At 43.8% G+C, this 27,962-nt stretch overlaps 4 protein-coding genes across 5 annotated transcripts; 2 read left to right on the top strand and 2 right to left on the bottom strand.

Annotated features, from left to right (window-relative positions):
- Positions 1-975: 975 nt before the first annotated feature.
- pik3c3 (phosphatidylinositol 3-kinase, catalytic subunit type 3) lies at positions 976-11,364 on the bottom strand. Of its 2 annotated transcripts, none has more exons than XM_079580013.1 (25): positions 10,992-11,364; positions 10,217-10,405; positions 9,979-10,122; positions 9,714-9,843; positions 8,929-9,015; positions 8,758-8,853; positions 8,602-8,673; positions 8,417-8,521; positions 7,866-7,958; positions 7,603-7,788; positions 5,708-5,838; positions 5,410-5,488; positions 5,235-5,302; positions 5,043-5,148; positions 3,802-3,918; positions 3,579-3,710; positions 3,382-3,510; positions 3,231-3,300; positions 3,098-3,162; positions 2,949-3,033; positions 2,785-2,859; positions 2,530-2,698; positions 2,322-2,412; positions 1,277-1,402; positions 976-1,202 (listed from the first exon to the last, which is right to left on the bottom strand). In XM_079580013.1, exons 1-25 carry the CDS (start codon positions 11,054-11,056, stop codon positions 1,188-1,190), a joined length of 2,625 nt encoding a protein of 874 aa, XP_079436139.1. In that variant the 5' UTR covers positions 11,057-11,364; the 3' UTR covers positions 976-1,187. The 2 variants fall into 2 exon arrangements, with proteins under 2 accessions (XP_079436139.1, XP_079436140.1); XM_079580014.1 differs by having other exon boundaries at positions 5,235-5,299.
- A 1,428-nt stretch (positions 11,365-12,792) lies between these two features.
- msmp1 (microseminoprotein, prostate associated 1) lies at positions 12,793-14,031 on the top strand. The gene is made up of 3 exons (XM_079580449.1): positions 12,793-13,302; positions 13,380-13,488; positions 13,762-14,031. The coding sequence occupies exons 1-3, from the start codon at positions 13,200-13,202 to the stop codon at positions 13,928-13,930; spliced, it is 381 nt and encodes a 126-aa protein (XP_079436575.1). The 5' UTR covers positions 12,793-13,199; the 3' UTR covers positions 13,931-14,031.
- A 504-nt stretch (positions 14,032-14,535) lies between these two features.
- On the bottom strand, positions 14,536-18,098 carry rgp1 (GP1 homolog, RAB6A GEF complex partner 1). The gene is made up of 9 exons (XM_079580716.1): positions 17,938-18,098; positions 17,707-17,822; positions 16,091-16,224; positions 15,928-16,011; positions 15,623-15,772; positions 15,395-15,541; positions 15,194-15,321; positions 14,942-15,119; positions 14,536-14,873 (listed from the first exon to the last, which is right to left on the bottom strand). Exons 2-9 carry the CDS (start codon positions 17,820-17,822, stop codon positions 14,650-14,652), a joined length of 1,161 nt encoding a protein of 386 aa, XP_079436842.1. The 5' UTR covers positions 17,938-18,098; the 3' UTR covers positions 14,536-14,649.
- Positions 18,099-18,543: 445 nt separating this feature from the next.
- Positions 18,544-26,921, top strand: gba2 (glucosidase, beta (bile acid) 2). The gene is made up of 18 exons (XM_079580448.1): positions 18,544-18,762; positions 18,960-19,396; positions 20,380-20,471; positions 20,727-20,842; positions 21,798-22,016; positions 22,668-22,907; positions 23,049-23,151; positions 23,276-23,429; positions 23,504-23,629; positions 23,824-24,008; positions 24,105-24,209; positions 24,278-24,385; positions 24,464-24,615; positions 24,696-24,802; positions 24,883-25,025; positions 25,101-25,216; positions 25,341-25,532; positions 26,439-26,921. The coding sequence occupies exons 2-18, from the start codon at positions 19,206-19,208 to the stop codon at positions 26,670-26,672; spliced, it is 2,583 nt and encodes an 860-aa protein (XP_079436574.1). The 5' UTR covers positions 18,544-18,762; positions 18,960-19,205; the 3' UTR covers positions 26,673-26,921.
- Positions 26,922-27,962: the final 1,041 nt, after the last annotated feature.

The following is a 27,962-nucleotide window of genomic DNA, read 5'->3' as shown; positions in this document are numbered from 1 at the left end:
GCTTTAGCTCAGTGACAGTAAGAGCTGTATCAGTTGTGATGATTGGCAGTTCAATTCTTTCTTGCATCCCTAGTGAGTTTACTGTGATGGGACAGTGGTCAGTAGCTCTCGCTCATATACTGGATTCTCCCCATGTGGTCCTCCAGTGGTGTATTTAAAGACAGTGTGGTGTTTTATTAGTAAAACTCAGAATAACCACAGGCAGAAGTCAGGCAGGACAATGACACAGGCAACTCACAATCAGGAGACAGGAGAGGGTCATTGTTAAGTCCTGTGCCTGGATTTGAACCACTGGACCACAGATATACACTCTAACAGAAGTTATTTTTTGTAAAGGGTACTATGTTCACTATGTTAAACATGATTTAAAGTCTACAGATATTCTTAGTGAGCATAGTGTTGTTACTGCCATGAAGGCTCCAGGTCGGTGGTGTCAGCGTAGCTCAGTGGGTTGGTTTGTTGGGATAGTGTTCCACCTGTGAGCGATGGGTGTTGGGTTCCAGTCAGCCCAAGCTACACATGCTGTGGACCTGATGCAGCATCCAACACACTCAAGTCATTTTACTCATTTATTACAGATAAGAACTTCTGGCTTGAGGTGGCTTTAGCTCAGGAAGTAGAGCACTAACTAATGTCGCCTGTGTTCAAAAAGTTTTTTGGGTTTTTTGTTCACTAACTTCCCACATCTAAATTATACAAGCTACACACCTGGTTCTTGCTTTTTCAAGCCTAATGATTTATTCACAATCCCAAAGACAGATTTGTGTTTTTTGTGCCTCCCACAGTATGCAGAAACAGTAATGATGCAGAACAAATGTAAAGTTTCTGGCTGTTGCTTCTGTTTGCTCTATTTTTAGCAGGAAATGCTTAGTCACTTGCTCTGACTCACTACCCTCTGTGGGGTTAGCTTTACCCCCAGTGTGGACCACAGACGGTCTGGTCAGCACCCGCCTCCCTCTCCCCATCGCCGTCCAAGTCGAGAAGAGTGTAGTTTCAAGTCTTTTAATTTGGCCTTACAATTCAATAGTTAATGTACATGATATATACAAAGCAAACAAATACATCATCGTCTATCAGTCTTGCAGTGAAGGTTGGCAGTGCATACTTGGCCTCAGAGAGTTTTCTCCTTGAACCTTGAACATGACATCATGCAGATCGCGGCGTCGATCACTCGCGACCTCAGTAGCTCATCTGCGCCAGTACTGTAGAGACAAAGAGCTGGTCAAGGAGAGACCGCCTTCTGAAATGTTGTGATAAAATATGAGTGAAAACGTACTTGGGCAAACTTGTGAATCTGCTCGACTACGGCAGCGAACAGGGCTCCCACGCTCTCATCGATCAGGCTCTGCATGTAGTGAACCGCCTCTTCGTCGGAAAGGTCCAGCCGAAACTTGTCCTGCACCTGTGGACAAAACAAAAACCCCAATTATGATTATTCCATTTTATATCTAGTAGGGACGGCTGGTATCAATGGGCTGTGTGGGCCAAGCCCCTCCAGTCATTTTCTTGACAAGAGAAAGAAGAAACTTTATTTTCTACAGTTAATTTTTTATCATACCTAGTTGCCTAATGTCATTACTGTGTATTTCATTGACGTTTTATACATCTGATCATGATTTTTACCACAAGAACAAACAAAAAAAAGGCTAGTTATGATTAGTCCAGAGAACACAGATGAATATGACAGTGATTGATAGATGGCAGTGCCGCACGGTCCCGCCTCCAGCACACACACACGGCTCCGGGACTGAGTCCGGGCCTATCACAGAGCAGCACACCAGGCTTAAGACTCTTCATTGGTCACTTCCACTTGCACGCGGTCTAACACTATGCAAAACTAGCTAATACCGGTGGATTTTACGGATATTCTTCATTTTTTTGACAACACAAGATGAAGTGGGGAAGATGTCATGTGTTTATGGAGTTTTAATGAGGCTAAACAGACGTTAGGAGTCCATGTTTACTCCACGGTTCAGATCTGTCCTGGTTGGGCACCGTTGTTAACTTTAGCAGGACAAACGACTCCTTTATTCTCATATCATTGTGCTCAGGGTAATTGTTAGGTAATAGTCTGCTGTTCAAATGGCGTTATGCAGCTGTTTGCTTTTATAGAGTAAACGTTTGCCTTGTTGTGTCTGTAGAGTTTGTAATGCTAATTCTGTACGTTTTTCCTGATATGTGGTTACATGCTCCTTTTTAGTCTCACTAGCAGAAGTAAATGCTTTCAACCCACCTAGAGTTTACCTCACCAGCCACCACCGACATCTAGATATAAACGTTTTAGAGGAAGGCAAGACAGTTTCAGCTTCTGTGGACCTTACCTTTTTAACAGTCTTGTCGGGCTCAAGGGCAATATCGGGAATATTGGCGTCCACCATGAGAGAGAACAAGTTCAGGATCAGGTTGGAGTACCTGGAACATAAGACATGTAAGTGACGGGATAAACCGGCGAAGCTTATTGGTTTTTGCTCCACAGTGTGGCTTTTAACTGTAATATGCGTAGAGAGAAACCGTCTTTGTAGGACTAACCTTCTGAGGTGAAGGAAGGCGGTGTAGCACTGCTTCCTGAACTCCTGGTACTGCTCGCTCTGCATGCCGCCCATCCCCTCCACCATCTCTTTACTCAGCTTCATGGGCGGGGGCAGCGGCTTGGGGTCCCGTCCCAGGATGTAGCCGAAGTCGATGTGGAAGAGCTTGCCTGGAAAAGACACTCGAGTGTTGATTGCGTTCCTCGCTCTGTCCCTAACGCGGTTCTGAATATTGTGTTGATCTCTTCCTCCCTACCCGTCTTAGTCAGCAGCAGATTGTCCAAGTGTCTGTCTCCTACTCCCAGGATGTAGGTGATCACACAGTAGCCGGCTGAAAGGACAAGAGAAGGACAAACGAAACTTCACACAACGGCAACATCGGCTAAACTGCAGTACAGACGAGAGGGAAGAGGCACTGACCACAGCTCTTGACGTACGTGTCCATCACCTCCGGGCTGATCCCATATGGCCCCTTTTCACTGGGAGCGTGCTTTCTGAAGAAACTCTGCAGGACAAATCCTAGTTTAATACATCGACAAAACCAAATCAAGTGCAAACACGCAGCTTACCTGGATATTCCCCTCAGTGGCCAGGACCTCTGCCACAGGAACGGACTGGACAAACTGCATAAATCCTGGAATCAAACGTTTTCATTATAAAGAGATACTTTACTGGAAGCAACAGAACTAGAGCCTTCATTACCATGTTTTGTGCTGGTGGCTAGAACCTTGTACGGAGTCAACTTCAGGTCCAAATTTTCTTTTCTTAAGAGCTAGCAAACAAAGGACAGACGAGAAGAACATTAACGCAGTTCTTTTTAATGTGTCTTGTATTTTTGATTAACTTACTGTACCTTGTCCATGAGTGAGATGATTTGTAGAATGAGCTGGTCCTGTCTTAAGTCGTCCCCGTGTTTAAAAATGACGGGATACATTGCCCCGTCCTCCGCCTTGAAAATCAACTTTGCCGGCATCAAAGCGCTCTGTAACAGAAATACAGTTCAGTTTCTACGATTGTCAACTCCTAAGAAGTGTAAAGAGTCTCGTGGACCTTGAAGAGCGTGGCCGTGTCCGGGACGATGCCCTTGATCCGGATCTGAGGCTCCAGAGGCAGCGGGATGGGCTCGATGTCTGACAGGTTGACCTTCTCGTTGTCGGCCAGGAGAGCCTGCAGACGCTCAGTCTGCAAGAGGAGGAGGAGGAAGCTCGTGTCGCTACAACAAACACAGATGCCGTTTCTTTTGACATTTTGAACATTGCGGATGTTACTGTACCTTCTTTTTACGATTTCCGCTTTCTCTTTGCACGGCCTTCATCAGCTGCACGAGTCTGTCTACGAAGGTCTGCTGCGCGGCCAACAGCGATCGCATGATCCGCACGTTCTTATCGCCCTGGACAATGACGGAAAAAAACAACTACGTCAAATGTAATGTGCTGGTCATTTTAAAGCAGTACTAAGTAACTCTTCCCCCTAGAGGCCATAAGCGCAACTGCAGGTGTTGTAGCAAGTTACGATTTTTTAACGTATTAAATGTCTTGGAGAGTAAATACTACACTGACAGGAAAGGCGAAGGGAGAGAGGGTTACTGTGCATCCAATTATACTATTATATTTTTTTTCACTCAAACCTGGCTGTAAATACTGTTTAAAGTGACGTTAGCCCGCAGTTAGCTTTGCCCATCAGCTTGTTAGCTTCTTCTTGTGATTCCATTAGTGTGTATTGCTTTCTCCGGACCGGTGGCAGTCAAGTTGCAAACATGGTTTTCTGGTCAGAGACACCAGGGGGAGATGAAAGACCCTCCAATCATCCCATAAACACTTGTATTACCCCCGCAGGGACTACGAAAAGGATTTATTAAGGTAAACACGTTACTTAGTACTGCTTTAAAGAGGGGGGGCATTATGCTCAATTGACTTTTTAGAGATTTTTATCTGAGTAGTTTTATCATGTTAAAATTCCACACCTTGAGTTGTGATTTTTGACCCAACTGCGCATCTTTGAGTAATCTTTGAATCCTCCCCAGTGGCTATTTTCAGCATCATGGCGACGGCTCCCATTAAGTTCCTCCTGAGTTCCTAAGTATCCAAGAAATGCTTTCCCCTCGATCTCTTGCTCACCTTAATCTTCTTATCGTGGAGTAAAAACACTCACCAAAGATTCGCCCACTGCAGCCACACTGGCTATGCTTTTTTTTCTTATCTCTTTTTTTCTCAGCTACGCAGCGAATGGGAGGAAGAGGAGGAAGGGCTGGGCGGAGCTTAGAGTTAGGTCACTTGAATAACCAGGAAGTGAGTGTACTGTATATTTTGATATAGCCGTTTTAGATCAATATTACATTTACAAAAGAAACAAAATGTAAGACGTTATTACCAAATACCTGCAAAGAGCGTAATACCCCCTCTTTAAAATGTGCATAATTCAAAATGGGAACATATGCCCTCCAAAACACACCACTGCTTGAAATGTATTTATTACTCATTTACAACGTACTGTCAAAGTTACGGTTGTGCAAACCTTTAGTAGCGCCTGGCTGAACCTCTTCATCACGTTCAGGTACATCTCGTGTGTTTTGGGATCCCTCAGCTGAGTGTCCTGGTCCTCGCATTCCACGATCACATACCTGGAATCACAACCACCAACGTTTACTGTTCTGACGAGCTTGTTATTCTCCGTCAAAGTCAAACAGTCTCTTCATGGCGCTCTCACCAGTACAGATAGTTGGCAAGAGTGGAGTTCTTGCAGGCTCTGGAGATGAGGAAAGTGCACAGGTCCTGCTACAAAACAAAGAAGACGTTCTGTTCATGTGTTGTTAAATGAATGTAATTTACCAACTGTAGATCCAATGCACGTTGATGTAAGGAAGAGTAAATTATTTTCTTACCTCTGAAGTTTCACTGTCCCCTCCATCTTTGCCCTTCTGTGGGGCCGCAGACGCAGATGAAGCCGAAAGAATCTGGGAACTGGAACAAAAACCAAAAGCCATAGTAAACAAAAAGTACGAACAGTGAGTAGCATTTTCTCCTTGTTTTTGTGAAGCTGCAGCACTTGAACCGAGTTGTGCCAGTAACATCAGAACGCCTAATGAGTACAGCGTGTTCTTTAGAAGAGAAATGAACCCCCCGTTGGAGGGACAAGTGTTTACGCCTCTCGTCCAGCTGGATAGCAGGCACAGCACTGACCTGTCCAGAGCCGAGTCCTCGGACAGGCCTTGGCTGTCTCTCTTGCTGCCGGGCTCCAGGCCTCCCTGAATGTCGCCGAAGTTCTCGTACTTCAGAGCCTGGACGAGCTGCAGGAGGTACATCAGCAGGTCCTACAGACAACACATGTATAACCAGTGAATAGGCGGTAAACACACAGTTCTTAAGCTTTACATGTAACATCGTCTGTGTCCAAACCAATCACCTCTCGATCACAACACACTTCAGCCCTTTTCTGCCCTGAAGCAGCTGAACCATAAACCACCTCAGGCGTTCAATCTGCTCACCTTACCAAGGCTCAACTTTCTCAACAAACTAAACTCATTGTCTCGAGTCTCTCCCTCTCTAAAACAAAAACATCTGGTTACAAATCTAGGATTGATCATAAACAGCCACATCAAAGCAAAATTATCAGCAGCTTTTTACCATCTAAAATAGAAACATCGCCAAGATCAGAGGAATAGTGTTGAAACCAGACTTAGAGACACTTATCCATGCATTTGTCTCCAGCAGGTTAGACTACTGTAACGGCCTGTTCACTGTTAGACAGCTGCAGTACATCCACAACCAGGATATACCACCATATTAGTCCAGTGCTTTGGTCTCTTCACTGGCTTCCTGTCACTCAGTCTAGCTCTAAAGTACATCTCTCTGTTAGAGCCCTAAGAACCTCAGGGAGTGGTCTCATGCTGGTCCCAGAGTGAGGACTAGACATGGTGGGGCTGCATTTCAGTTTAAAGAAGAACTAAGTAACTTGTTTACCGTAAAGGGGCTAGATGCAAGTTAGCCATTTTATACTCACTACTGCCACCTCAGGTTATACATGTAACTGCAGGTTCTATATTAAGGCACTTTGGACCCGAACACCTTTTTTAGTGACAGTGCAGGATTTTAGAGGCAGTTGTGGTGAACAGGTCTGGGCTCAGTCTACACCTTAGGACATCGTTGAAACATGTAGGGGGAGGAAAAGACTTAATTTTAACATTTTTAAACTGTATAGTCCCTTTAATAAATCCTTTCATACAAGTAATACAAGTGATAATAAGATGATTGGGGGGGGGTGTCTTTCATCTCCCCCCGGTGTCTCTGGCCAGAAAACCACCCTTGCAACTTCCCTGCACCGGGTCGGGGGCCCCAATACACACTAATGGAATCACGAAGAAGAAGAAGCTAACAGGCTAACGGGCAGAGCTAACTGTGGGCTAGCGCCACTTAAACAGTTAAACACATTTAGAGTCAAGTTTGAGTGAAAAAAAAAGATCTCCATTGTGTAATTGGATGTACCCTCTCTCCCTGTGTCTTTTCTATCAGTGTAGTATTTACTCTCACAGACATTTCATGAGTAAAAAACACAACATGCTACAACACCTGCAGTGGCGCTTATGGCCTCAAGGGGCATGAGCTACTTAGTACTGCTTTAATGTAGTTGAAATTTGGAACAGACTTCCAGAAGATGTGAGACAGGCCTCAACTCAACAATGTTCAAATACAGGCTGAAAACCTTTCTTTTCAGCTGTGCACATGACATTGAAACTATTCTTTCCACACTCTACGTTTTGAATGTAACAAATTAATGATTATGAAGCACTTTAAATTGCCTTGTGGATGAACGGTTCTTTCTATAAACTTGCCTTGCCGGTGTAAGCAGCTGTGCTACAATCAAAAGTAAAAAGACACAAGAGCAACAGACGTTCTGTCATTTCAAACATAATTACAAAGAGTAGTTAGCTATTAAAATAATCATTAGGTTCAGCTCTAGTCGATTTTTAAGCTTAAACCTTCAACCAATTTCAACAAATGTGCACCCTCCCAACTGCCTCTCCTGGTTGAAGTGAACATTTCTAAAAAACAAACAAAACCCCTTCTGAAAGTCGCACCTCGTCGTCAGCCTGCTGCAGCCGCGTGACAGCGTAGCGCCGCACGGTGGGGTTGGTGAAGTGCGAGGACAGCAGCTCCAGCGCGTCCTCCACGTCCATGGGCCTCCACTTCCCCAGCAGCTCCAGCGCCTGCTTGGCCTCCTGCGGCAGGTCCCAGTTCACACACTTCAGGAACTTTGTCAGCGCCTGTGACAGAAACAAAACATAAAGCTAAGCATGGAAGCACAAAGCACATTTATTATCATTAATGTTGGCAGACCCACCTTCTCCTGGTTGGTGAGGTAGTACCTGAACTTCCACACCAGATCTTGTTCTTCAGAGCTCAGCTGTTTGGTTGGGGGGTAGCTCACAATAATCTGTCAGTGGATATTTATACAACTGTTTTAAGATTGCGGTTCAGAATGTTGTCACACCTCTTCTTCTAACATGCTACACCGATTATCCTCAATACACATTTGAAATAATGCAAAAAATAAATAATTTAACACTTTAGAAATCGAAAACTCAGTCCAACACGGTCTCAAAGTTGTGCGGTTTTTGAATGTTAATAAAGTTTTTATAAAAAAGTCCATTGATTTTCCAGAAAGCTACAGCCTCTATATAAGCTTGAGTGTCATTTTTTCAGAATCCAAAAATAATGAAACATTTTCAGTATCAGAGTCAAACAAAGGGGTAAGAATCATCCTTAAACTCTCCATAAATCAAGCCAAAGCTAAAAACAGATTAGTCAGTTCTCATTTGGTTTGTTAGTAAGAATTTCCTGGAGCTGTGACAATGACTTTTTGGAACCGCTCCGTCCAAAGCAGCGTCTTACATTGAGCTGATCTCGTGTAGCAGCATTGGGTTTCAAGTCGTGGTCCGAGGGCCCGCTGCGGAGGCTCCGGGCCAGTTTGTGGTGCTTGCTCTCCACCAGATTCTCCTGGGAAAGAAACACAGGAACTGTCAAGCGCAACCTTCAGGATTTTGAAAGCTCTCTGTGAGTGAGAAGTGTTTCCTCACCATTCCCATCTGTGGGTCAGGGACTTTTACAATCTCACAGCTGCCCTGAAGAGGCGCGGAGTCGTCTCCATCCTAATCAGATCCAAGAAAATAAAATCATCTCTGTGTAGAACTCAGAAGGTTACATTTTATTTTTCCTTTTTTGCGAAAACAGACCTTTTCAAAATAAACGACGCCGTATTCCTTGTCATTTGTTTTGACACGAGGAAACTCAACCATGAGGTACATAAAATTAGAGCTACGTTTTTCTCTCTGCAAAACAGGATTATATCATTGATAAAACAAACATGTCGACCATGTTAAGACTGTCGGAAAAAAAACACCCACCTCATTGATCATTTCTATTTCCCTGAAGGTCAGACGGTCCAGCCAGTCCACCTTCACCATGTGACCCTGCCTGTGGGCTTTGGTCAGCTGCACAGGTAGGGGGGGGAAAGGGAGAAGAGTGCGGTGGTAAAGCTACTGTTCATTTACAAAGTGTTTGAAACAGCTCCAGAAATCATGCAAAAAAACAAGTGCCCAGTAGCCAGTCCACAGTGAGTTTAGCGAAAGCTCAAAGTGAACCATTTCCACAAATCAGCATTTTACAGTTAGTGTTATAAGGACAGAGGAAGCAGTTTCAGCCCCAAAACATGCTCCATTTCAAATAAAGTCTCAACTTGTCTCCAAATAATAACACCTCTCCTCTGTGACAAATACAGACGTTGCCATTTAACCCCTGTGGACTAACAAAGGATAAAATATTGTGGCGTGTGGTGCTTCAAGAAGACAGACATGGGCCTCTACAGACAAGTGTTTCCAACAGCAGCCAAGCCCAAATGTATTTACAAATGGACTAATCTACTTTAATCCCAAAGCAGGGATGACTTCATCAAAAGACCTATGGGATGTGGATTTGCAAATACATTTGGTCTTGTTGACACACACAACGCCTCCTGTACTCACATCCCTGAGTACCTCCAGGTCAGGACCCTGGAACAAATGATGCTTCAGACAAAGCAGCCCATCCAACAGTGTCTCATTAACCTCCATGAGCTCTGCCTCTTACTCCCCCCCTCCCCCTCCACCACACTCCTGTCAGCAGCTGGCTCCTGCGGTCTCTGCCACTGTACCTTGGCCAAACGGCCCATCTGGTCCTCTGCCAGGCTGCTGCTGGTGCGCCCTGGGGTCGTAGTGGGCTCTGCTCCGTCCCCCTCCACTCCAGGCCAAACCTTGAGGTCGTGCATGCCTTGCCTGAACATACTGAGATGGGAGAAGACTGTGAGCGCGAGCAAGTCTGAATAAAGGCCCATTGTTAAGCTGACAGCACATGATCTTCACCCAGTTAAACCAAACTAGATTCTCCACTGTTCCAAAGAAAGTCATCCTGAGACTCACCCGTATTTGCCGAACAGTGTGACAGTGGTTCCCCCCACAGGGACAGCTTTCCCCGGGCCATAGATGTCCCACACAGTGAGGGCCACCTGGGCACTCTGGGGCAGGTCTGGGTATTTGACTGGCAACCGCAACCACTCATTCCAACTACACATAAGAACAGCAGGAACACGCTTTAGCAGAGAGTTTGTGTCTTTGAATGACACTAATTAAATCATATTGTAGAACTTTATGTACTCACTTCCAGCGTGTGCTAAAGGCTTTGTATGATGTGCGAACAGGCAGTGCCAGAGGCTTTCCTTCTGCAAACACCTGACAGGTGACGTACAGGTCCGAGCAGTTCTCCTGATAGAGGCCAGAGAAGCGCAGCATAGGGTCCTCCAGCAGGGCTTTGTAGCTCTTCTGCTCCCGCTTTCCTTCTAAACTGCCACTGACCGAAAGGATGATCAGCAAAGTCATTAGATAATTGCACAGCAGAAAATTACTTTTAAAGTAAACAAGTCAGATCAGAAAAACTGGTCTGGTAAATACAGATGGATCACATGGTGAACATAACCAGTCCCTGACACAGCTGGACAATGACATTATAATGCAGCATGTGATCTGAGCTAATGCATGTGGTGTTTACAGAGTCTAGACATACGCATTGGTCTGAATAAAATGTGCATAGACATTCACATATCTAAGCCTTCATTTTAAAATGCTGTATATGCAAATCTGTCCATTTGGATTTAATTCCAAAATGCTGAACAAAGCTGAGTTCTGATATATTACATTATACTACATGTGAACAGAGAATCTGCTTGGAGAAACAAAAACAGAGGAAAAGCAGATTATAGACTATAAACCAGTTCCATCGTTCATGGAGATCATCCTGGTTTGGGACTCCCCCATGAAGTGGACAGAAGTGTTTCCTTTATTTGGCCTGTCCTGTCATGTGTCAAGAGGGTGACTGACTCCAGGACATCCTGTCATCATCACGAGATGTTTTGAAACTGCAGCAACACAACACTTACATTTTAAGTTGAACGTTGATATCCAGGTCACAACTGTAAACATAGTTAAATTTGTCAGTGTCCATCTTCCGACGGGGAAACACCAAATGTTAGCCTAGACCTGCCGCCTTCACCATGAAAGCCCAGACCCTGGTGCTTCTGTTACTAGGCCTCGGATCAGCATAGACCCCGGTCAGCTCTGCCTGAAGCTGTGCAGAGAGCCGAGCGGATAACAGACTTACTTTATAAAAAAAATACTATACTACGGGTCTATATTTACAATCAAAACATTATTTAGCAACTGTCCGTCTTACCGGACATGATTTGGTGTTTTTAGCTACACAACAACACCGCCGCTGCCAAAGTGAACAGCTCGGCAGAAGTAGCTGATCCCAGATCTCCAGCAGCGGAAACGCCATGTTATTATCACGGGAGCGCCGGCCATTGCTTTGGTCTGCGCAAATCAAGCCGGAAGTGTAGAAAGAGGGGCGGAGCTTACACCCCCTTAAAGGTACAAATACCAAAATACTTACTTTTTATTACTGAGGACATTTACCACGTAAATAACACATATGTGATTACCACATTGACAAATCGGACAACTTGCCCTTCTGGAAGTCAAACAATAAAATATACATATATTAAAAAAAAAAGTCTGAAGTGTTGTATATTGTTCATCAATGGTAACACCAGAAAATGAGTCATATAATATTGTAATAAAGTATGAATGACACAAATCGGAGGGAAGTGCTTACTCAGACCTCAGAGCATGACTTCATAGTGACTGAAGGAAACCCTTCAAACAGTTCACAATTAAAACCCACTTTTCTCCAATTAAGTGCAAACACCATGAAATTTGAAAGGCGTGAAATCGGAAAATCCTCTGTTTTGGTTAGATACATGGCTCTTGTCTTTAGTGCTGATGACAGCTACTTGTCAAGTTGGGTGTGAGCCTCAGTTCTGTACAACACCCAGCGGGACGCCCAGCTGAGAGGTCAGCAACACCCAAGGTGCAAAAGGGCACCTTCCTGCTGTAAAACTATAAATCAGTGACAGAACTTCTTAAGTAGTTGATACTTGTGTGTTGCTTCTTACGCTGAGCATACTGTAAATTCACCCAACATTAAGTCCCTTTCTATGTGGAATCTGGGGCTCCACTTGGCAACAATGAGTCACACAAAGCTGAGGGGCCTCTGCCGGAGTTTTAAGCACCTTCACGTTTTAAGTGATGTCTTCATGTACTTCACACAAGAGAACCATTTATTGGAGAAACATGTTTAAAGGTATAGTGTGTAAGGTTTTAGTAAATAGCTCAGAAACAAGACCGCCAGATATGAATTACACATCCTCACATATCGATTTGGATGATTATATTTGTTATTTTAATATTTTTTCTTCCACAAAGACAAAAACATTTCATATGATGTAGTTGTTTATGTTTACTTTTTTGTTTCTCTGGATGATTATTCAATCAGAAAGCAGAATGAGCCCTACCCCAATAAATATAAACACTCTCATAGTGTCAAGTCTTAACAGGTATAATGGTGATTTAAAACTGTTTCAAAACTTGTTTGTAGCAACTATCATTACAGTATCAATGATAAACTTGCAAAGAATTTGTGCAGCAGATAGTCTTGTTAAAGGCTGCTGCATTCTGATGACTGTTTTGTCATCAGAATCGTCCGACAATCTGCTGAATGTCTCTCCCCTTCGCTCCCCACTGTCCTGCTGAATGAAGCCTACGGGCCAAAATTGTTGATAGACTTTTTGTCCATTCCTTTTCTCTCTCTCGAGCTATCAAAACTCTGAACAGACACTGTACACTGGATGTACATAAATGCATGGTGGAGCAAAGCTATATTAAACTATATGTCCCATTTTAAAGTGGAATCTGTTTTTATTCCATCTCCCTCATAAACATGGCCTCTCCCCCTCCTTAACCCCACTCTCCCCCCTCTCGTCTAACCTTCCTCTTAGTCACCAATTTGATGTGTCATTGTTTCTATCACTTCGGAGGTTCATGCCCATTGAAGCGCATCGAGGTGATCTCCGGAGTGCCACAGCAGCGCCAAGTCGTTCCCCCAAGTGTGGCGTTGGCCGGGGCAGGCCTGTGGGCCGCACGGTGGAGCTGACCACACCTCCGACGCCACGGACGCACAGCCAGCCCGGGATATGTATAAATCCAAGGACGTGCAACGAGAGCAAACACGCTGACACGACCGACAAGAGATGAAGCTCACAGACGTTAACTGGGCCCTGGCTGTGGCCGGCTTCCTGCTGTGGACCAGCGGAGGGTCTGCGGCGCCCATGGAGTGTCACTTCAACTTCAGAGGTAGGACGCTGCCGTCTGGGAGGGTGATTTACAGCAACAATTACAGCTGAATGCTAAGGGCCTTCTGTTTTTTTCAGCCTCCTGCGTGTTTGACGGAAAGCACTACGCGCTTGGGGAAACCTGGATGGATGACGCCTGCATGCAGTGCACCTGTCTGCACCCTGTGGGGGTCGGCTGCTGTGAGACGTGAGTCTACAAAGATGCTTCATGTTTTACTGTGGGAATAGCAAAAAGACACTGCCACATTTGAATTAAAACCAGTCATGAGAAACTGTACAGTTGTTAATGCTGTAAAAACATTATATTGTTATTATCATTATTACTAAACCTTGATCTACAGGCTGTTTTATAGGTTTACAAATGTTTTCTCGCGTCTACTCTGTCTCTGGGCTTTGATAGTTTTTGAATAGTGCCCCTTACTTAAACTGTGATTGACCTGGAGTTCTCATCTCACCCCAGAGCCCATCGGCCGGTGGACTTCCCCGCCTGGTGTGAGGTGCGGGTGGAGCCCGTCTCATGTACGGTGTCCCTGGTCCAAACGGCTGATCCGCGCCTGCCCTGCTCTCCCGGTGACCAGCAGGACCCCAGCCACGGGTCAGTCCAGCTGCAGCAACAGCTCGTACAGTAGAGACTGGCTTCAGACGGCTTTCCTCTTTATGAAAATATACAAACACGGTCACTCATACGACAGAATAATCAGCTATAAAGGAACATACCGGACAGAAACAGCCGTCTCACAGTAGTTTCATACAAAGTAGACGGAATTATTAATTGTATTTTTCTTTTTATTTCACAATGGCCGAATAAAGTGGCATTTGTTTTTTCTACTATGAAATGTAAATATATGTATTCTCTCAATAATATATGTAAGATGTAACAGTGGATCTGTTTAAATCTCAATAAAAAGAAAGTGATGCCTTTCTTGTACATAATCACATTTTAATTAATGCTTTCATAAAAGTAAAAGTCTCTCGGTCTCAAATAAAATCATGAAAAAGGGAAGCCTGGCCAGTTAATCCCTCCCATTTGCTTATGGAGTGTGGAAACGAACTGCTCAGACGTTTGTAACACGTCTCTAGAATACTGGGGACATCTCGCTCAACTCAATCAGAGCAAACTTTCTCCCCTCTGACTTATATCTTTACCTTTGTTTCAGGCCTTTGTGCAATACACGTTAATTCTAGTTGGTCGCTTGAGACGTCGCTTGGCTGGCCAGGCTATCAAGTGTTTTAACCGACTGGCGTAAGGAAACATGATATACAACAGAAATGAGATTTGAGTGAAATAAATACAGAAATGCATAGCAGCTCATAACAGTCCGCCCCTGGTCCTTCAGTCTCCACACAGTCAAATGTTAATGCTGTTTGTCCCGGAGAACTGGGACACATGGGACGACAAGGCAGGGTTTGTGGGCAACACTTTGATAGGAAGATCCCAACTGAATGTATCCACGTCCACATGCTCCGCCCCCGACCAAACGATGACTTCCGATTGGTTCTGCTGCACGACGGGCGGCTCCATCGGCTCCCTGGCGGTGACGAACTCGAAATGCAGACGCCACCTCAGGGTAACTGCAGGGGGACAAAACGGCGTTGTGTTAAGAACAGAAAAGCCTAAGTCCAGTGAGTTATTGACAAACCTGTATCTGTGCTGAAGCCGGGCGTGACGTTGAGGGGGATGGGGAGGGAAAAGTGGCTGGTGGCCGTGTGCAGGCATGACTCCAGGTGGCGCCCGTGCCCCGTTACACTCGTGGCCTGCCCGGGACGACGCTGATACTGCTGCTGGATCTCCTCCTCACTTTGAAGGCTCACCGAATACTGGAACGCACGACGCACACAAGTTAGAGGCTCCAAAAATTGCAGAACAAAGTGTTTAACGGATTCAAAGATACCTGTAGGCAGGGAATGTCGCCTTCGGAGAAATTAAATGTTCCGATGATGTCCTCCCCGAGCCGATAAACTACCTTGAAAATGCAGAACTTCGCCACCTTCCCACGCACGTTAGTAATATTAAACATATCTGAGGAAAAGGCAAACATTAACACCCCCTGAACAACAAACGATTCTAAAGCACAACAGAGATGGTGACTTACGAGGACATCGTCGAGAGGTTGTGACCATCAACATGTCCAGCGCTCTTTCCAACGGCCGAGCGTCTCTTTGACTCACTTCCTCTTCTTCCAAGAATGGGTTCGAGGGGGAAACTTCCTCATCTTGCGGAAATGGAGGTTCTGGCATACCTACAATAAATGAATGCATACAGTTATTATAATCGTCATAATTTAATAGGAGCACATTTGAGCACTTAGTAAAAAGCTCACCCTGCAGCACCAGAACTCTGAAAGGAACTCGAAGAAGCTTGATAGGTGAGTTCACTCTCTGGCAGCCGATGGTCAGTTTGTAAACATATTTGACTGCCTGACCACGAAAACTAGGCGGGCCATCAAGAGGAACAACCTCACTGTATGAATCTGAAAGAAATTTGACACGTGAATATTTCATCTGTAAACAATCTGAATGCTCTGGTGGCACGATATGAGATATAAAGACCTTGAATTATTTGCCGATATATTGCACCACCCTACTAATTCCTGATCTAAATCTTGCAGAATATGAAAACACTCACAGGTTTTACTTTCTCCAGGGTCCAGGCGGAGGTCACAGAACAATATTTTTGGTGGCGTGTCCAACACACACTGCCCTCGCTCACCTAGTGAAACATAAGGTATTTGTATGTGTAAAAAAGAACATGACACAAAAGACAAGGACATTTAGGTCGATGTAGCCACCTCTGCTCGGTATGAGGACAGTGTCACTCTCAGCCTGGACGTCCTGTTTGTTGCCCTGTTGGGGAAGAGCCACTCTGCCTTCACTGGCATGAAACTGACAGTGGATCTGAGCGCTGGCCCAGGCGAGCATCTCACTGGAAGACACCACACACACAAAAGCACCATTCATATTGCATACAATGAGCTATACATGATGAGGCATTAGAATCATCATTGTACTCCTTTGAAGTGTGATGTGTTCATCAGTAAGTGCATAGATCAGAAAAGTGTGGCATAAACGTGAGTGACTAATATACGTCCTCTGAAGGAGCAGCACGAGCAGTGGACCGATGTGTTGTGCTTGTGAGGATTGGAAAAATGTAGGCCAGTCATTTGATTTCAGGCAGATTTTAAAAACTGGTTCACACTATTCTATTTTATTTTACTTCTTTTTTTACATGAATTAAACCTGATGATTCCTGTTCAAATTGTGATCATTTTAGGTTTGGCTCAAACCTCTCTCAATCCCTCCTCCTGCACATCAGAATTGTTCAATTAAGCATATGCACATTTCACGCTCGTGTAGTTTTGAGCGGTGCCAAAGTGAAGCAGGGGACCCACACCCAAACTAAATTTTGCTAATTTGAATTCTACTTTTATCTTTCATCACTCCATAAATGTTTGGTGAAGACAAAGCAACAACAACATGCTCTAAGGTGGCAAAAAATTCATTTACGCTACAACAACAAAAATTACAAAACAGCTTTAAGTTGCGTACAAGATAATATGGTAGAATAAAAATGTTAATATAAGGCGATATAAATAAACATAAAAATATATAAATATGAAATATAAAGAAATGATTAATAGGGGATAATCTATGGTTCAGCCGATAAGGCTGCTGCAATGTAGATGGGACACTGTTTCAACAATTTGATCCAAAATAAAAAAAAAATGAACAGATATAGTTTCATTACATTTATGACCTTGCAAAAAGATAATTTACTTATGAGTAAAAAAAAAGAGAAAAAGTACTTTCAATTTCTGCAGTATAACAGGTTTGCAAGAGACTTCAATGCAGTCATGGGTTCGGTGTTGTAGATTTTCGGAGCTGGAACTTGAAACGCTGAGACTGGAACAGTATCCCACAGCAGCAGCCTCATCCTCGAGACCGGGCTCAGGCTCTTTGATGATGGTCTGGTAAAGTCCTGCTTTGGACATGCCTTACTCATTTAAACCTGACCTACTAGTCATTATTGAGACTTGGTTTCTTTTGTTCATACTTTTACACTAATCTAAAATGGTTGAGGCTCTTTAAGGATGACAGTGTAGTATTTTGGGGGTGAATTGGCTTTATGGATCCAAAAGGGGTGCAGATCCGTGCTCTAAATGTTCTCCTTAATTTCTTCACTTCCCTAATTATTATAATATAATATGATTTCTTAGTTCATGTATTCATTTCATTTACATTTTTTTTAATCATATTACTTATACAGCCTTATATTTACTTTATTCATCATAGACAACTATCTTGGATGCAACTTAATTCATAAATATAAGCAGAATTAAATCAAATAGAGCAAACCGGTCTTAAAGTGAATTCCACTGTGGAAAGACTAATGACACATGGACTATACCTGGTGGCAGACGTTGAAAGGTGGGACATGGGGTTCGTGAATGTAATCAGACACTCCATAAGTTCTCCAGCCAGAAACACTGGGCCCCGGGCCATAGAGGCCACCACCTCAATCATCTGTAAGAAAAAGACTCAGAGTCAATGAATAATCCAAAAACATTATGATGATAATACTACTATACCACAACAGTGATCAGAACTTTGCCTTTCTATTTGTCAACAATAACCGTACCTTGTCGTGGAAAGATCCCAGGTCCCCAAAGCGTTAAAATGCCAAAAGTGAAACTATATGAAGCGATTCTTGACTCACATCTAGTTTGCAAAGAGCTCTGGTAAACAACGCTACCAGAGGAACTTCTTCTGGTTAACGATCAAAAACGAGCGTGATGCATTTGCGTCGAAAATGACATTAAAAACAGTCTAGTTATGCGCAAATAGCATTTCCACATGATGTTGCTTGGTTAATCAAAGATTCAAAATCCCTACAACTCTATTGGGAATGTTTTGGTCGGCCATTTCTAAATACAACCGTGGCAAGATGGGGCAGCTGACTCTGCCTTTAATGCTAGGGGTGCTGTGCAGTAGCCAAGGAACAAAACGTGTTTCCTTAAGTGTAAATATTATCAAATGTAATAAATCATTAGTAGGATGCGGACATTTGCAAATGTGATTTATGTGTAAACAGAATAGTTAAAAAAATATCCAATAAACAACGACGGAACAAGGCTCACCCCTACGCTGAATGGTATCGTCGCATAACCCGTTTTACCCAAGATTTTGACTCTTAGGCAATATTATCTTTTTTTTAGTACCGTCCGAACCACATAAAATAGATAAGGCACTACGATTAATATAGTGGACGGATTTGTATGCATTATTTGCTGGTTCCTTTGAAATTAGATGCATATTTATTGCTTTCTGCCTGGAGGGTAAAACTGCGGGGATGTGACTTACCTTGGTAAACGATTTGCATGAAAACGCTGTGTGCTACAAGCAGCATCCCGCTGCTACGAGTGTCGGATGGTCCTCCGTGCACCGGGATTCCGTCTTAAAGCTGGTATAAAACTGTCACACTCATGTCATTGTTTCCTCACTTGCTAAACCGTTTGCGCTTTTACATTTGGTGCATGTCGGAAAATGATTTGTATGTGTAATCTTGTTGGTTTGCATTAATACGCCTTTTTCTGCGATTGATTATTGTTGGAAAAAGACTGGGGCAAACTTGTTGTTTTTGTCTGCCATCTGTTCGTACAGGTGGTCCATCCAAACACAGCCCCCTGCACTTCCTGTAACTCACGCTGCCTTCCATAGATGCAAGAACATCCAACCCAACCTGCCAAACACCCGATGAGGAAATAGTCCCAGACCATCATAACTTCGTGCAAAGACACTCGCTCTTGCACAGAGGCTGAAGAAAAGTGCTTCAACTGTTCGGAGATGACGTCCAATTAGATTCATTGATCTGTTACACCAACTTAAGTTCTCCATCGCTGCTCAAAAATGACAGACTGGGGCGAAAAATCCACTGCAGACCTCATGAGCAGGTATGTGGCCAAAGAAACAGGCTATGGCGTACCCAAGGAGGGCTGGAGGATCTGCTTGGCGCATGAGTTCAAGGAGAAGAGGAAGCCTTTCCAAGCAAAGGATGTGTCACTGACCCACATCTTGGAGCATGTTGGCCTTGGGATCAGGTGAGATTGGCATGATTGTGTGGCATTTCCTTTCCATCACATTTTACATCAATTATTGTAAACTGGCAATGATTTGATCGTTTTTATAATGTACCAAGTGCAAATAATGGATTCATCCACTCATTGTAAAACCTCGATATTACGGGATCCCTGTGCTGGCCCTGCTACTATTGTGTGGTGCCTTTGGGAGGGGAAGGCTCATGTTTCTTCCCCTGTGGCACTGTGTGTGAAAGATTACCTTGGTCACAGTTGCGCAGTTGTGTAGAAGAAACCACTATGTCAATTGTTAAAACCAACTATTACTTCAGATAACTTTGAATATAACACAATCAGCTACACTCATTTTTACCTCAAGAACACTGCCTCCCTGTGGGATCAGTATGTCCTGGGTAATACTTGACAAACAAAGCATTACATTTCAATATGTTTACGTTATGTTGGCAAATAACAGCTGAACACACCTGGTCAAACAGTGTGTGTGTGTGTGTGTGTGTGTGTGTGTGTGTGTGCGTGCATCTCTTCCATGTGGCTCTTTTGTTTCCCTGGTCTTTTATGTGCATGTATTGTGGCTCTGGCGTCCACATAATGGCTTTGCAGACTGGTGAAAAATAGTGTGAGATGAAAAAACAAATTGTAGTGCAAGCAGAAAGTCACAGGGCTGTTTAATTTGATCCTAAAGGCTTCATTGCCCTGGTGACTGAGCGTATCTAAGACTATTACGCTCTTTCTGTATTCTTCATACAGCGAATTAGCAGCCAATGGACCATGCCAGAATGGAGTAAGCACATGAACAATATCGCCCCAGTGCTGCCTGAAACCTCTGCCTTTTTAATATTTTACATGACCCACTGACAATGCGTCAAGTGTCTAAACAACCAAATCTACAGCACAAGTCTCCAGCTATTTTTTTTTTTAACCTAGTTTTTTTTAAACTGTCGAAGCTTTAACCCCGTGACCTATAAATGTTTTTCTCTCAAACACAGGTACCTGAAATGGTGGTACAAAAAGACCCAGGTGGAGAAGAAGGCTCCCTTTATCGACATGTTTGGAGCTCAGCCATTACGTCAAATTTATGGTGAGTTCAAGGTTTTTCTGTCGTAAAAAAGAACACCTCGATGAGCAGTTATCTGTTCGGACATGGGGCTTGACTTTTCACCCTGCATATGCGATTGTTACTTAACACAGTGTTTCTCAACCAGTGTTTTCTCCCACAGTTCTGTTGAGTAAAAGCATAGTTCCTCAGTTGACTGTGAAAATGATCAACTTGAGGGTACAAACCACCCTCAATTCTTAACTGAGGGTACTGTTTTCTCTCCACGCTTGTTTATAGGTGTTCCCCTCGGCGGTATTGGAGGAGGGACCATCACCAGAGGCTGGAGAGGGGAGTTTTGCAGGTGGCAGCTCAATCCTGGCATGTACACCTACAAAACAGTTACTGCCAACCAGGTAGATAATTATACTAATGTGCGATAGCAAAATCTTTGGACAAATACGCCAAGTTAAAGTTTGCTTTGTCGATAGGCGACGGCTTATCACCAGCAAGTGCAAACGCTAACACAAGCTGTATTCTTTCTGACCACAACCTGAATGTTAAACTGCCATAGTGAGATCTACGTTATGCAAATATTTGTATCTGTGCATCTACCATTTCCAGTCAAATCTTAAATGTCTGTAACTTTGCAAACTGACCACGAGATAAAGGATATTGTTGTGATTTGAATAAAGGGTGTGGCGCAGAGACAAATGCACTTTACATCCAACCTTTTACACCCGAAGTACAGTTCTGACTCTCGGAGGTCTTTAAATGCTACTCCGACACTTCTCTTGGTTCATTATTAGATATATATAACCTTTGTCACAGACTCATGGTCCAGCCCAGAAGACAAATTATGTGCAACTTTACAAATGAATCAAAGTTGTACAAACATTGGCACATAAACCATTCTATATTTGAAGAGTTCATTTGCAAAAACAGATAAGTGCCATTGAAAAAACTCAACGTATGCTTCAACATTTCTCTTTACATAGCAGTGTTTTTCATTCCCAGATTTGTTTCAGTGCCATAAATATATGAAGTCACTTGTTCTTAACTAAATTCACACAACTTTAGCGTCATAAGTGGCATCTGTTGCGTGCATAACAAATGTCCAAAACGATTTTGAAAAAAATTAAAAACGGAGATATCTGCTTTTGCAAATGAACTCTTCATTTGTTGATGCAATTTCTCCATCTATGAGATCAATAAAGTATAAAGTATCTTATCTTATCTTATCTTATCCTTTTGAAACACATCGGCTTCTTCCGTTTTTTTGTTCTGTGTTATTCACTGATTCCTAATACGAGGCTAAATGATTAACGAAACCATCGCTCACTTTGCGTCCCTTCCTTTTTTGTTTTCTAGTTTACAGTGTGTTTGCGGCGCGGTGGACAAACGGTCTACCAGCAGGTGCTGTCAGTGGAGCGGCCGCCCACGCTACAAGGCTGGAACTGGGGCTACTGCGGAGAGTACGCGTTCTACCACGCCCTGTACCCCCGGGCCTGGACTGTGTACCACCTGCCGGGGCAAAACGTCACTCTGACCTGCAGACAGGTCTCCCCAGTCATCCCACATGACTATAAGGTAACTAACACCACTTTATCTAATGAGTGCGTCGGAAGGGCTGAGGTTTGGAGACTGAATGTTGTAGCTTCCTGGCAACTGCAGAGGACAGTGTTTACCCAGACCTGAGGAGGGTGTGGCGGCTAATGATTGAACTACAATCCCAGCTTAAACATGCACCGTCTACCATATACTAGAAAGGCTTTGTTTAGCACTTTAATCTTTATTTGTGTTTAACCCCACCTGAACCAAGCACTTTTCCTCCAGTTTAGCTTTACCCAAATCTAAAAGCTTCTTGAATAAAGCATCAAAACGGCAACGAAAATGAGGATGAAAATCCAACAAAAAAGCCACAAAAGAGCGACTAAAAAACACAATTACAAAGTGATGAAAAAGAAAGAAAAAAAAACTACAAAAGCCAGCCAAAAAATAGAATGACATAAAATGTAACAAAAAAGTCATTATCAGTTTTGTAGATCTTAGCTTTCAAATGAGCCGTTACACTGGCCTATAAATGGGCTTGATTAATTGTATTGTACAAGTGACTTGGTGCCAACTGACCGTAGCACAATTATAATGGATGCATTTTGAAGAAGTTAAAGTAAATCCCTGTGTAGTTCCCGGTATTTATGCAGTATTTAATAGATTTTTTTTTTTGTATTCTCCCAACAGGACTCGAGTCTGCCGGTGGCCATATTCGTGTGGGACATAGAGAACAAGAATGACTACGACCTGGAAGTCTCCATAATGTTTACTATGGTCAACGGGTCGGGCCACAAAACGGACAAGGGCGGGGGCCACTGGAATGAACCTTTCCACCTGGAGAAGGAGGGCGAGGCTGTGTCGGGGGTTTTGTTACATCACTGTCCTGCGGTCAACCCTTACACCCTGAGCATAGCAGCCAGAGAACAGGTTAGACGCGCTCGCAAATCCTTTTATGTATTTAGATACAAAGCTCTTTTCATTCAGCAGATTTAGTATAATCAGCTAGATTTCACTGTGAACGGTTAAGCCTTCATGAGCGCCACATTAACCCTTTATCTGTGCTTTTAGGCTGATAGAGAGGTCAGTCACCAGACAGCGTTCAGCCCGAAGGGAACGTGTGGCAACCTGTGGACTGACCTGATCACTGATGGGCGCCTTGACTCCCCCACAGGTAAAACTGAACATATCATTCAGTCATAAGCGATAATAAGTCATGTAATAGACTTGTAATGGCAATTTTTCTGTCATTCCTTTATGAGAACCAGCATCACCTGTACCCTTCTCTTTAACCCCAGGCTCTAGTCCTCCAACACCTAAAGGGGAGAAAGTGGCGGCGGCGTTGGCTGTGGGCTGCTCCGTGGCCGCTCAGGGCCATAACGCTCTGGAGTTCTGCCTGGCCTGGGACATGCCCAAAATAACGTTCGGCTCCAGGGAGAGGCAACACCTCAGGTACCGCTTTGACGCCGTTGTTTTTATTCTGAATTCAATGTTTTGCCCAGACTTACCGACGCCATGTTTTGCAGGAGATACACGCGTTATTTTGGGACGACGGGAGATGTGTGTCCGTCGCTCAGTCACTACGCACTAACGCACTACAAACAGTGGGAGCAGAGCATCGAGGAGTGGCAGAAACCTGTACTTCAAGACTGGTACAACAAGATCAAACACAACTACTTCCATCGAATATTGTCTTTGATCCTCGCTGGCACTTTGCCACCCTGCAGCACGGTGGAATTAGTCAACAAAAACGACACTGACAGTATATGCATCAACTGTAGGGCTTTTTCACACCCCTCTTATGTATTTATTTATGTATTTTTCTGTCTTCTTGAACGTGTTGCAGCTCTCTCCCCTCGTGGTATAAGTCGGCGCTGTTCAACGAGTTGTACTTCGTGACGGACGGCGGGACGGTGTGGACGGAGCTCCCGGAGGACGCCGATGTCAGTGGCGGTCTGCGCAGTGAGAGCGGAGGTCTGCCCGCCCAGCCTGACGTCATCAAGGAATATGGGCGGTTTGCTTATTTAGAAGGTCAATACAAACAAAAAGAAGTGTGGCGTCGTCTCACGTAAGAGGCTTTGTTGGTTCTAGAGCTACAGTACGTCTCGTTTTTGTGCTGCGTTTCAGGTCAGGAATACCGAATGTACAACACATACGACGTGCACTTTTACGCCTCTTTCGCGCTGATCATGCTCTGGCCCAAACTGGAATTGAGTCTGCAGTACGATATCGGTGAGCGCTTGCCTTTGGGAGGAGTGTGCCGCTTTTACTTTTTTCTGACGTTGTCTATCCGTTGTCAGCCGGGAGTGTGGTTCAGCAAGACTCGGCCGAGCGGCTCCACCTGATGAGCGGGCGCTACTCCCCGGTCAAAGCCAAAAACGTGGTGCCTCATGACATCGGAGACCCGGGTATGAGTCAAGTCACGAGAGTCTTTGAAAGCTCTTTTTCCCATTTCTATAAAGTCTTAACGAGTGCGATGTCCCCAGATGACGAGCCGTGGCAAAGAGTGAACGCCTACCTCATCCACGACACTGCCGACTGGAAGGACTTGAACCTGAAGTTTGTCCTACAAGTTTACAGAGACTTTCACCTCACCCAGGACCAGCAGTATCTACGGGACATGTGGCCCGTCTGCAAAGTACAAACCGTCACCGTTTAGCGCGTTTGCATGCGGTTGGAGTCGGCGTTTGGCACTCACCTGTGACTGTGTTTTTAAAGGCGGTGATGGAGTCTGAGCTGAAGTTCGACCTCGACGGAGATGGGCTCATAGAAAACTCCGGATATGCTGACCAGACGTACGACGGATGGACAGTGACGGGACCGAGGTGAGAGTTTTCCTGAATACAGTTTGCTTTTCTCATGGATTTGGTACAATAGTAATTCGTGCGTCCGTTTTGCTTTCCAGTGCATATTGCGGTGGGCTTTGGCTGGCCTCTCTGTGCGTCATGTGCAAGATGGCGGCGCATTTGGATAACAAAGAAGCGTGCGAATATTACCGGGACCTCTTGGACCGGGGCAGCGCTGCTTTTGAAAAACTCCTGTGGAATGGTATGTTTTTGAGCACGTGCGATAACTACCAAATTGGGGTTTGAGCTTGAAGTATTTTTTATACATTCTGATTAGGGAAGTACTATAACTACGACAGCAGTGGGGGGAATCATTCCAACAGCGTCATGTCAGACCAGTGCGCTGGACACTGGTTTCTGAGGGCGTCCGGTTTAGGGGAGGGAGAATTCAAGGTACGTCTATTCCTGTTAATCTGAAATTCAAAGTCTTCTTGTTTATGACCAAGGACTGATAATGAATTAGATTAGATTTTTATTAGATTTGGATAGTTAGGAACACTGAATATTGTTCTTCCAGGCATTTCCAGTGGACAATATCCGCAGCGCTCTGAAAACCGTGTATGACTTGAATGTGATGAGCTTCGCCGGGGGTCAGATGGGAGCCGTGAATGGCATGCGGCCGGAGGGAGTCACGGACCGCTCCAGCGTCCAGTCGGATGAAGTGTGGATTGGTGTGGTCTATGGACTGGCAGCTACAATGATCCATGAGGTAAGAATATGAAACGCCACTTTTTATTGACTCCATGATGTCCAAGAGGTGGTTATTCAATAATTAAAGATTAGATTAGTGATTTTATTAATCTGCAGGGCCTCATGGCAAGACTTGGACCTTTGCCTCAATAATAAAAAGTCAATCATATAATTTATATCTGTTTATATCACAAGATGTACTAACGTAAAACGAGTAAACCTCTATTTCTGATCTCCCCAGAGGTGGAGCAGGACCAGGGCTCATTTGAAAGCTAAAAATTGCAAGTTTCACAACACACACAGTTTGACATAAAAGACCGCAAGTCTCTATCACCCTGTGCACCCTCTATCAGATGGTGCCGTAGACGGCCTCGTAGGTCGCCTATGCCTAGGGGCGCCTCTGCTAATCTATCATGCAAGAACACAAAAGAAAAAAATTGTAACATAAATGTTTATCGGTCTTTATCCCATTAACAGATTTCTAGACCTCCCGAGAGATTATTATTTGAAAAATGTACATTGACGAGCAAAACAAATCTAGGCTTATACTGTGTGAAAAGGCCTCTAATACAGGGTAGTACAAGGTCGAGCTTCCCATGTTTGTAAAATGTTTATGCTTCGATTCAAAATGGTCATAATTATAATAGTGTAAGATTGGTGAACAAATAAAAACGGTCATATGACCCATTCCTAGTTTCAGTCACCTCGCTGCAGATATAAACAGCATGTTGGGCCAGTGCTACTCACTTCCATGAATACTGTAATATTTGTAGGTATATGGTAAAACTAAACTACAAGTGCACAGAAATAGCAATAATGTTGAATTTTCCACAACCAACCCATGACCTAAAAATGGAACAAATCTAAAATCCCTAAAATGATGGTGTATTTATGCCGTAATGGAGTGCTATTGTTTTCTGCTCAGGGAATGCGGAGTGAAGGCATGCGCACTGCCGAGGGCTGCTACCGAACTGTGTGGGAGCGTCTGGGCATGGCCTTCCAGACTCCTGAGGCCTACTGTGAGAAGGGCATTTACCGCTCCCTGGCCTACATGAGACCGCTCAGCATCTGGGCCATGCAGCTGGCACTCAGCTCCCAAAACAACTGCCCGGCTTCTGCCACCGGAGACAGCGCGGCTAACCCTACAGAACACAGTTAACTACGGCCACGCTCCCTCATCACACACTTCTTCATATCGTAGTCTTCACTGGCAAAGCCTTGAAGGATCTTGACAATATAAAATGTATGGTTTTGGGTAGTGGATCTTTACAGTGTTGAACTTATGAGTCAAATGTTTAATTCTCCTTTATTGCACTACATCATTTTGTAATTTAAAATCATATATTAACAACTATCTCAACAGTCCCGCCCACTTCCAAACCCGTTCTGGTTCCAGAGGTAATAAATAATCCAACTAAAACAATTTTTATTAGAATATTTGTTTAATAAACCTATTCTTTTTTTAATTCAAAATATATATTTACCCTCTGTCATGCCTTCAAATGCTTTAAGTCTATGGGGAAATTGCACTTGGAACCAAAGCAGGTTTATAAATGGGCGGGACTGAGTTTCATTATGTTCCACATATATTGTGTTGATGGCATAATTTGAACTATGTGAGCCATGGAAATGAATGAAGTGAAATTGATCTTCCTTTTTAAATGCATGTGCCTTGTGCATGTTGACTGTACCTAGATTATTTAAGTATCCTCTAATATTGATTTATAAACGACAATAACAATGACAATCATGAATAAATGATACATGACATTCTGTGTGCCGCCTCTGTGTGTATTTAGAAAAATCAACATGAAATATTTAAAATGGCTTAAATACAAGCACATAAGAAGTTAAACTGCACTTTTTATTTTGCTGAAAATTTTACCTACTGTCCCCTGGTTTGACATTTCTTATACCGCTTATTACTTCACTTTCTTAATAACGTATGAAGAGTTGAACATTTAACTGTCACTGAGAAACCAAGGCAAGTTTAGAGCACAGTTCATACACAAGGCAAAAGCAAGAGTGCAGATAAAACACTTTCAGTAAAAAGAACAGTTTTCAGCCTGGATTTGAACATTGTCTGAGATAAGACCTGTCTCACCTCCTCATGAAGACTGTTCCAGATTTCAGCTGCATAAAACTGAAACGCAGCTTCACTGTGTTTAGTCCTGACTGTGGGAACCACCAGGAGACCCGTCCCTGAAGTTCTCAGGGCCCGAGATGGTTCATACGGCTGTAACAGGTCAGAGATGTACTTCGGTGCTAAACCATGAGAAGACTTGTAGACAAGCAGAGCTGTTTTAAATCATATTCTCTTAGTGACAGGAAGCCACTGCAGAGACCAGAGCACTGGACTAATATGGTCGTATTTCCTGGTTCTTGTCAGGACTTGAGCAGATGTTCTGGATGTTCCGCAGCTGTTTAACAATGAGCAGCTGGTACATTA

The sequence above is a fragment of the Gobius niger genome (assembly GCF_951799975.1).
Source record: "Gobius niger genome assembly, chromosome: 21".
NCBI lineage: Eukaryota > Metazoa > Chordata > Actinopteri > Gobiiformes > Gobiidae > Gobius > Gobius niger.
Note: the sequence above shows the minus strand (reverse complement) of the source record. Positions and strands in the feature narration are given on the sequence as shown.

Coding starts and splice junctions, on each gene's coding strand:
- pik3c3 (XM_079580013.1), bottom strand. CDS start 11,056: ATGGACACTGACAAATTTAACTATGTTTACAGTTGTGACCTGGATATC. Junction 7,959..8,416: donor CTACACGAGATCAGCTCAAT/GTAAGACGCTGC, acceptor ATCCACTGACAG/ATTATTGTGAGCTACCCCCC. Junction 2,860..2,948: donor CACGTACGTCAAGAGCTGTG/GTCAGTGCCTCT, acceptor TTGTCCTTTCAG/CCGGCTACTGTGTGATCACC.
- msmp1 (XM_079580449.1), top strand. CDS start 13,200: ATGAAGCTCACAGACGTTAACTGGGCCCTGGCTGTGGCCGGCTTCCTG. Junction 13,303..13,379: donor GTGTCACTTCAACTTCAGAG/GTAGGACGCTGC, acceptor TGTTTTTTTCAG/CCTCCTGCGTGTTTGACGGA. Junction 13,489..13,761: donor GGGGTCGGCTGCTGTGAGAC/GTGAGTCTACAA, acceptor ATCTCACCCCAG/AGCCCATCGGCCGGTGGACT.
- rgp1 (XM_079580716.1), bottom strand. CDS start 17,822: ATGATTGAGGTGGTGGCCTCTATGGCCCGGGGCCCAGTGTTTCTGGCT. Junction 15,773..15,927: donor CCCTGGAGAAAGTAAAACCT/GTGAGTGTTTTC, acceptor AATTTCTTTCAG/ATTCATACAGTGAGGTTGTT. Junction 15,542..15,622: donor CAGAGTTCTGGTGCTGCAGG/GTGAGCTTTTTA, acceptor CATTTATTGTAG/GTATGCCAGAACCTCCATTT.
- gba2 (XM_079580448.1), top strand. CDS start 19,206: ATGACAGACTGGGGCGAAAAATCCACTGCAGACCTCATGAGCAGGTAT. Junction 20,843..21,797: donor AAACAGTTACTGCCAACCAG/GTAGATAATTAT, acceptor TTTGTTTTCTAG/TTTACAGTGTGTTTGCGGCG. Junction 25,533..26,438: donor CAGCTACAATGATCCATGAG/GTAAGAATATGA, acceptor TTTTCTGCTCAG/GGAATGCGGAGTGAAGGCAT.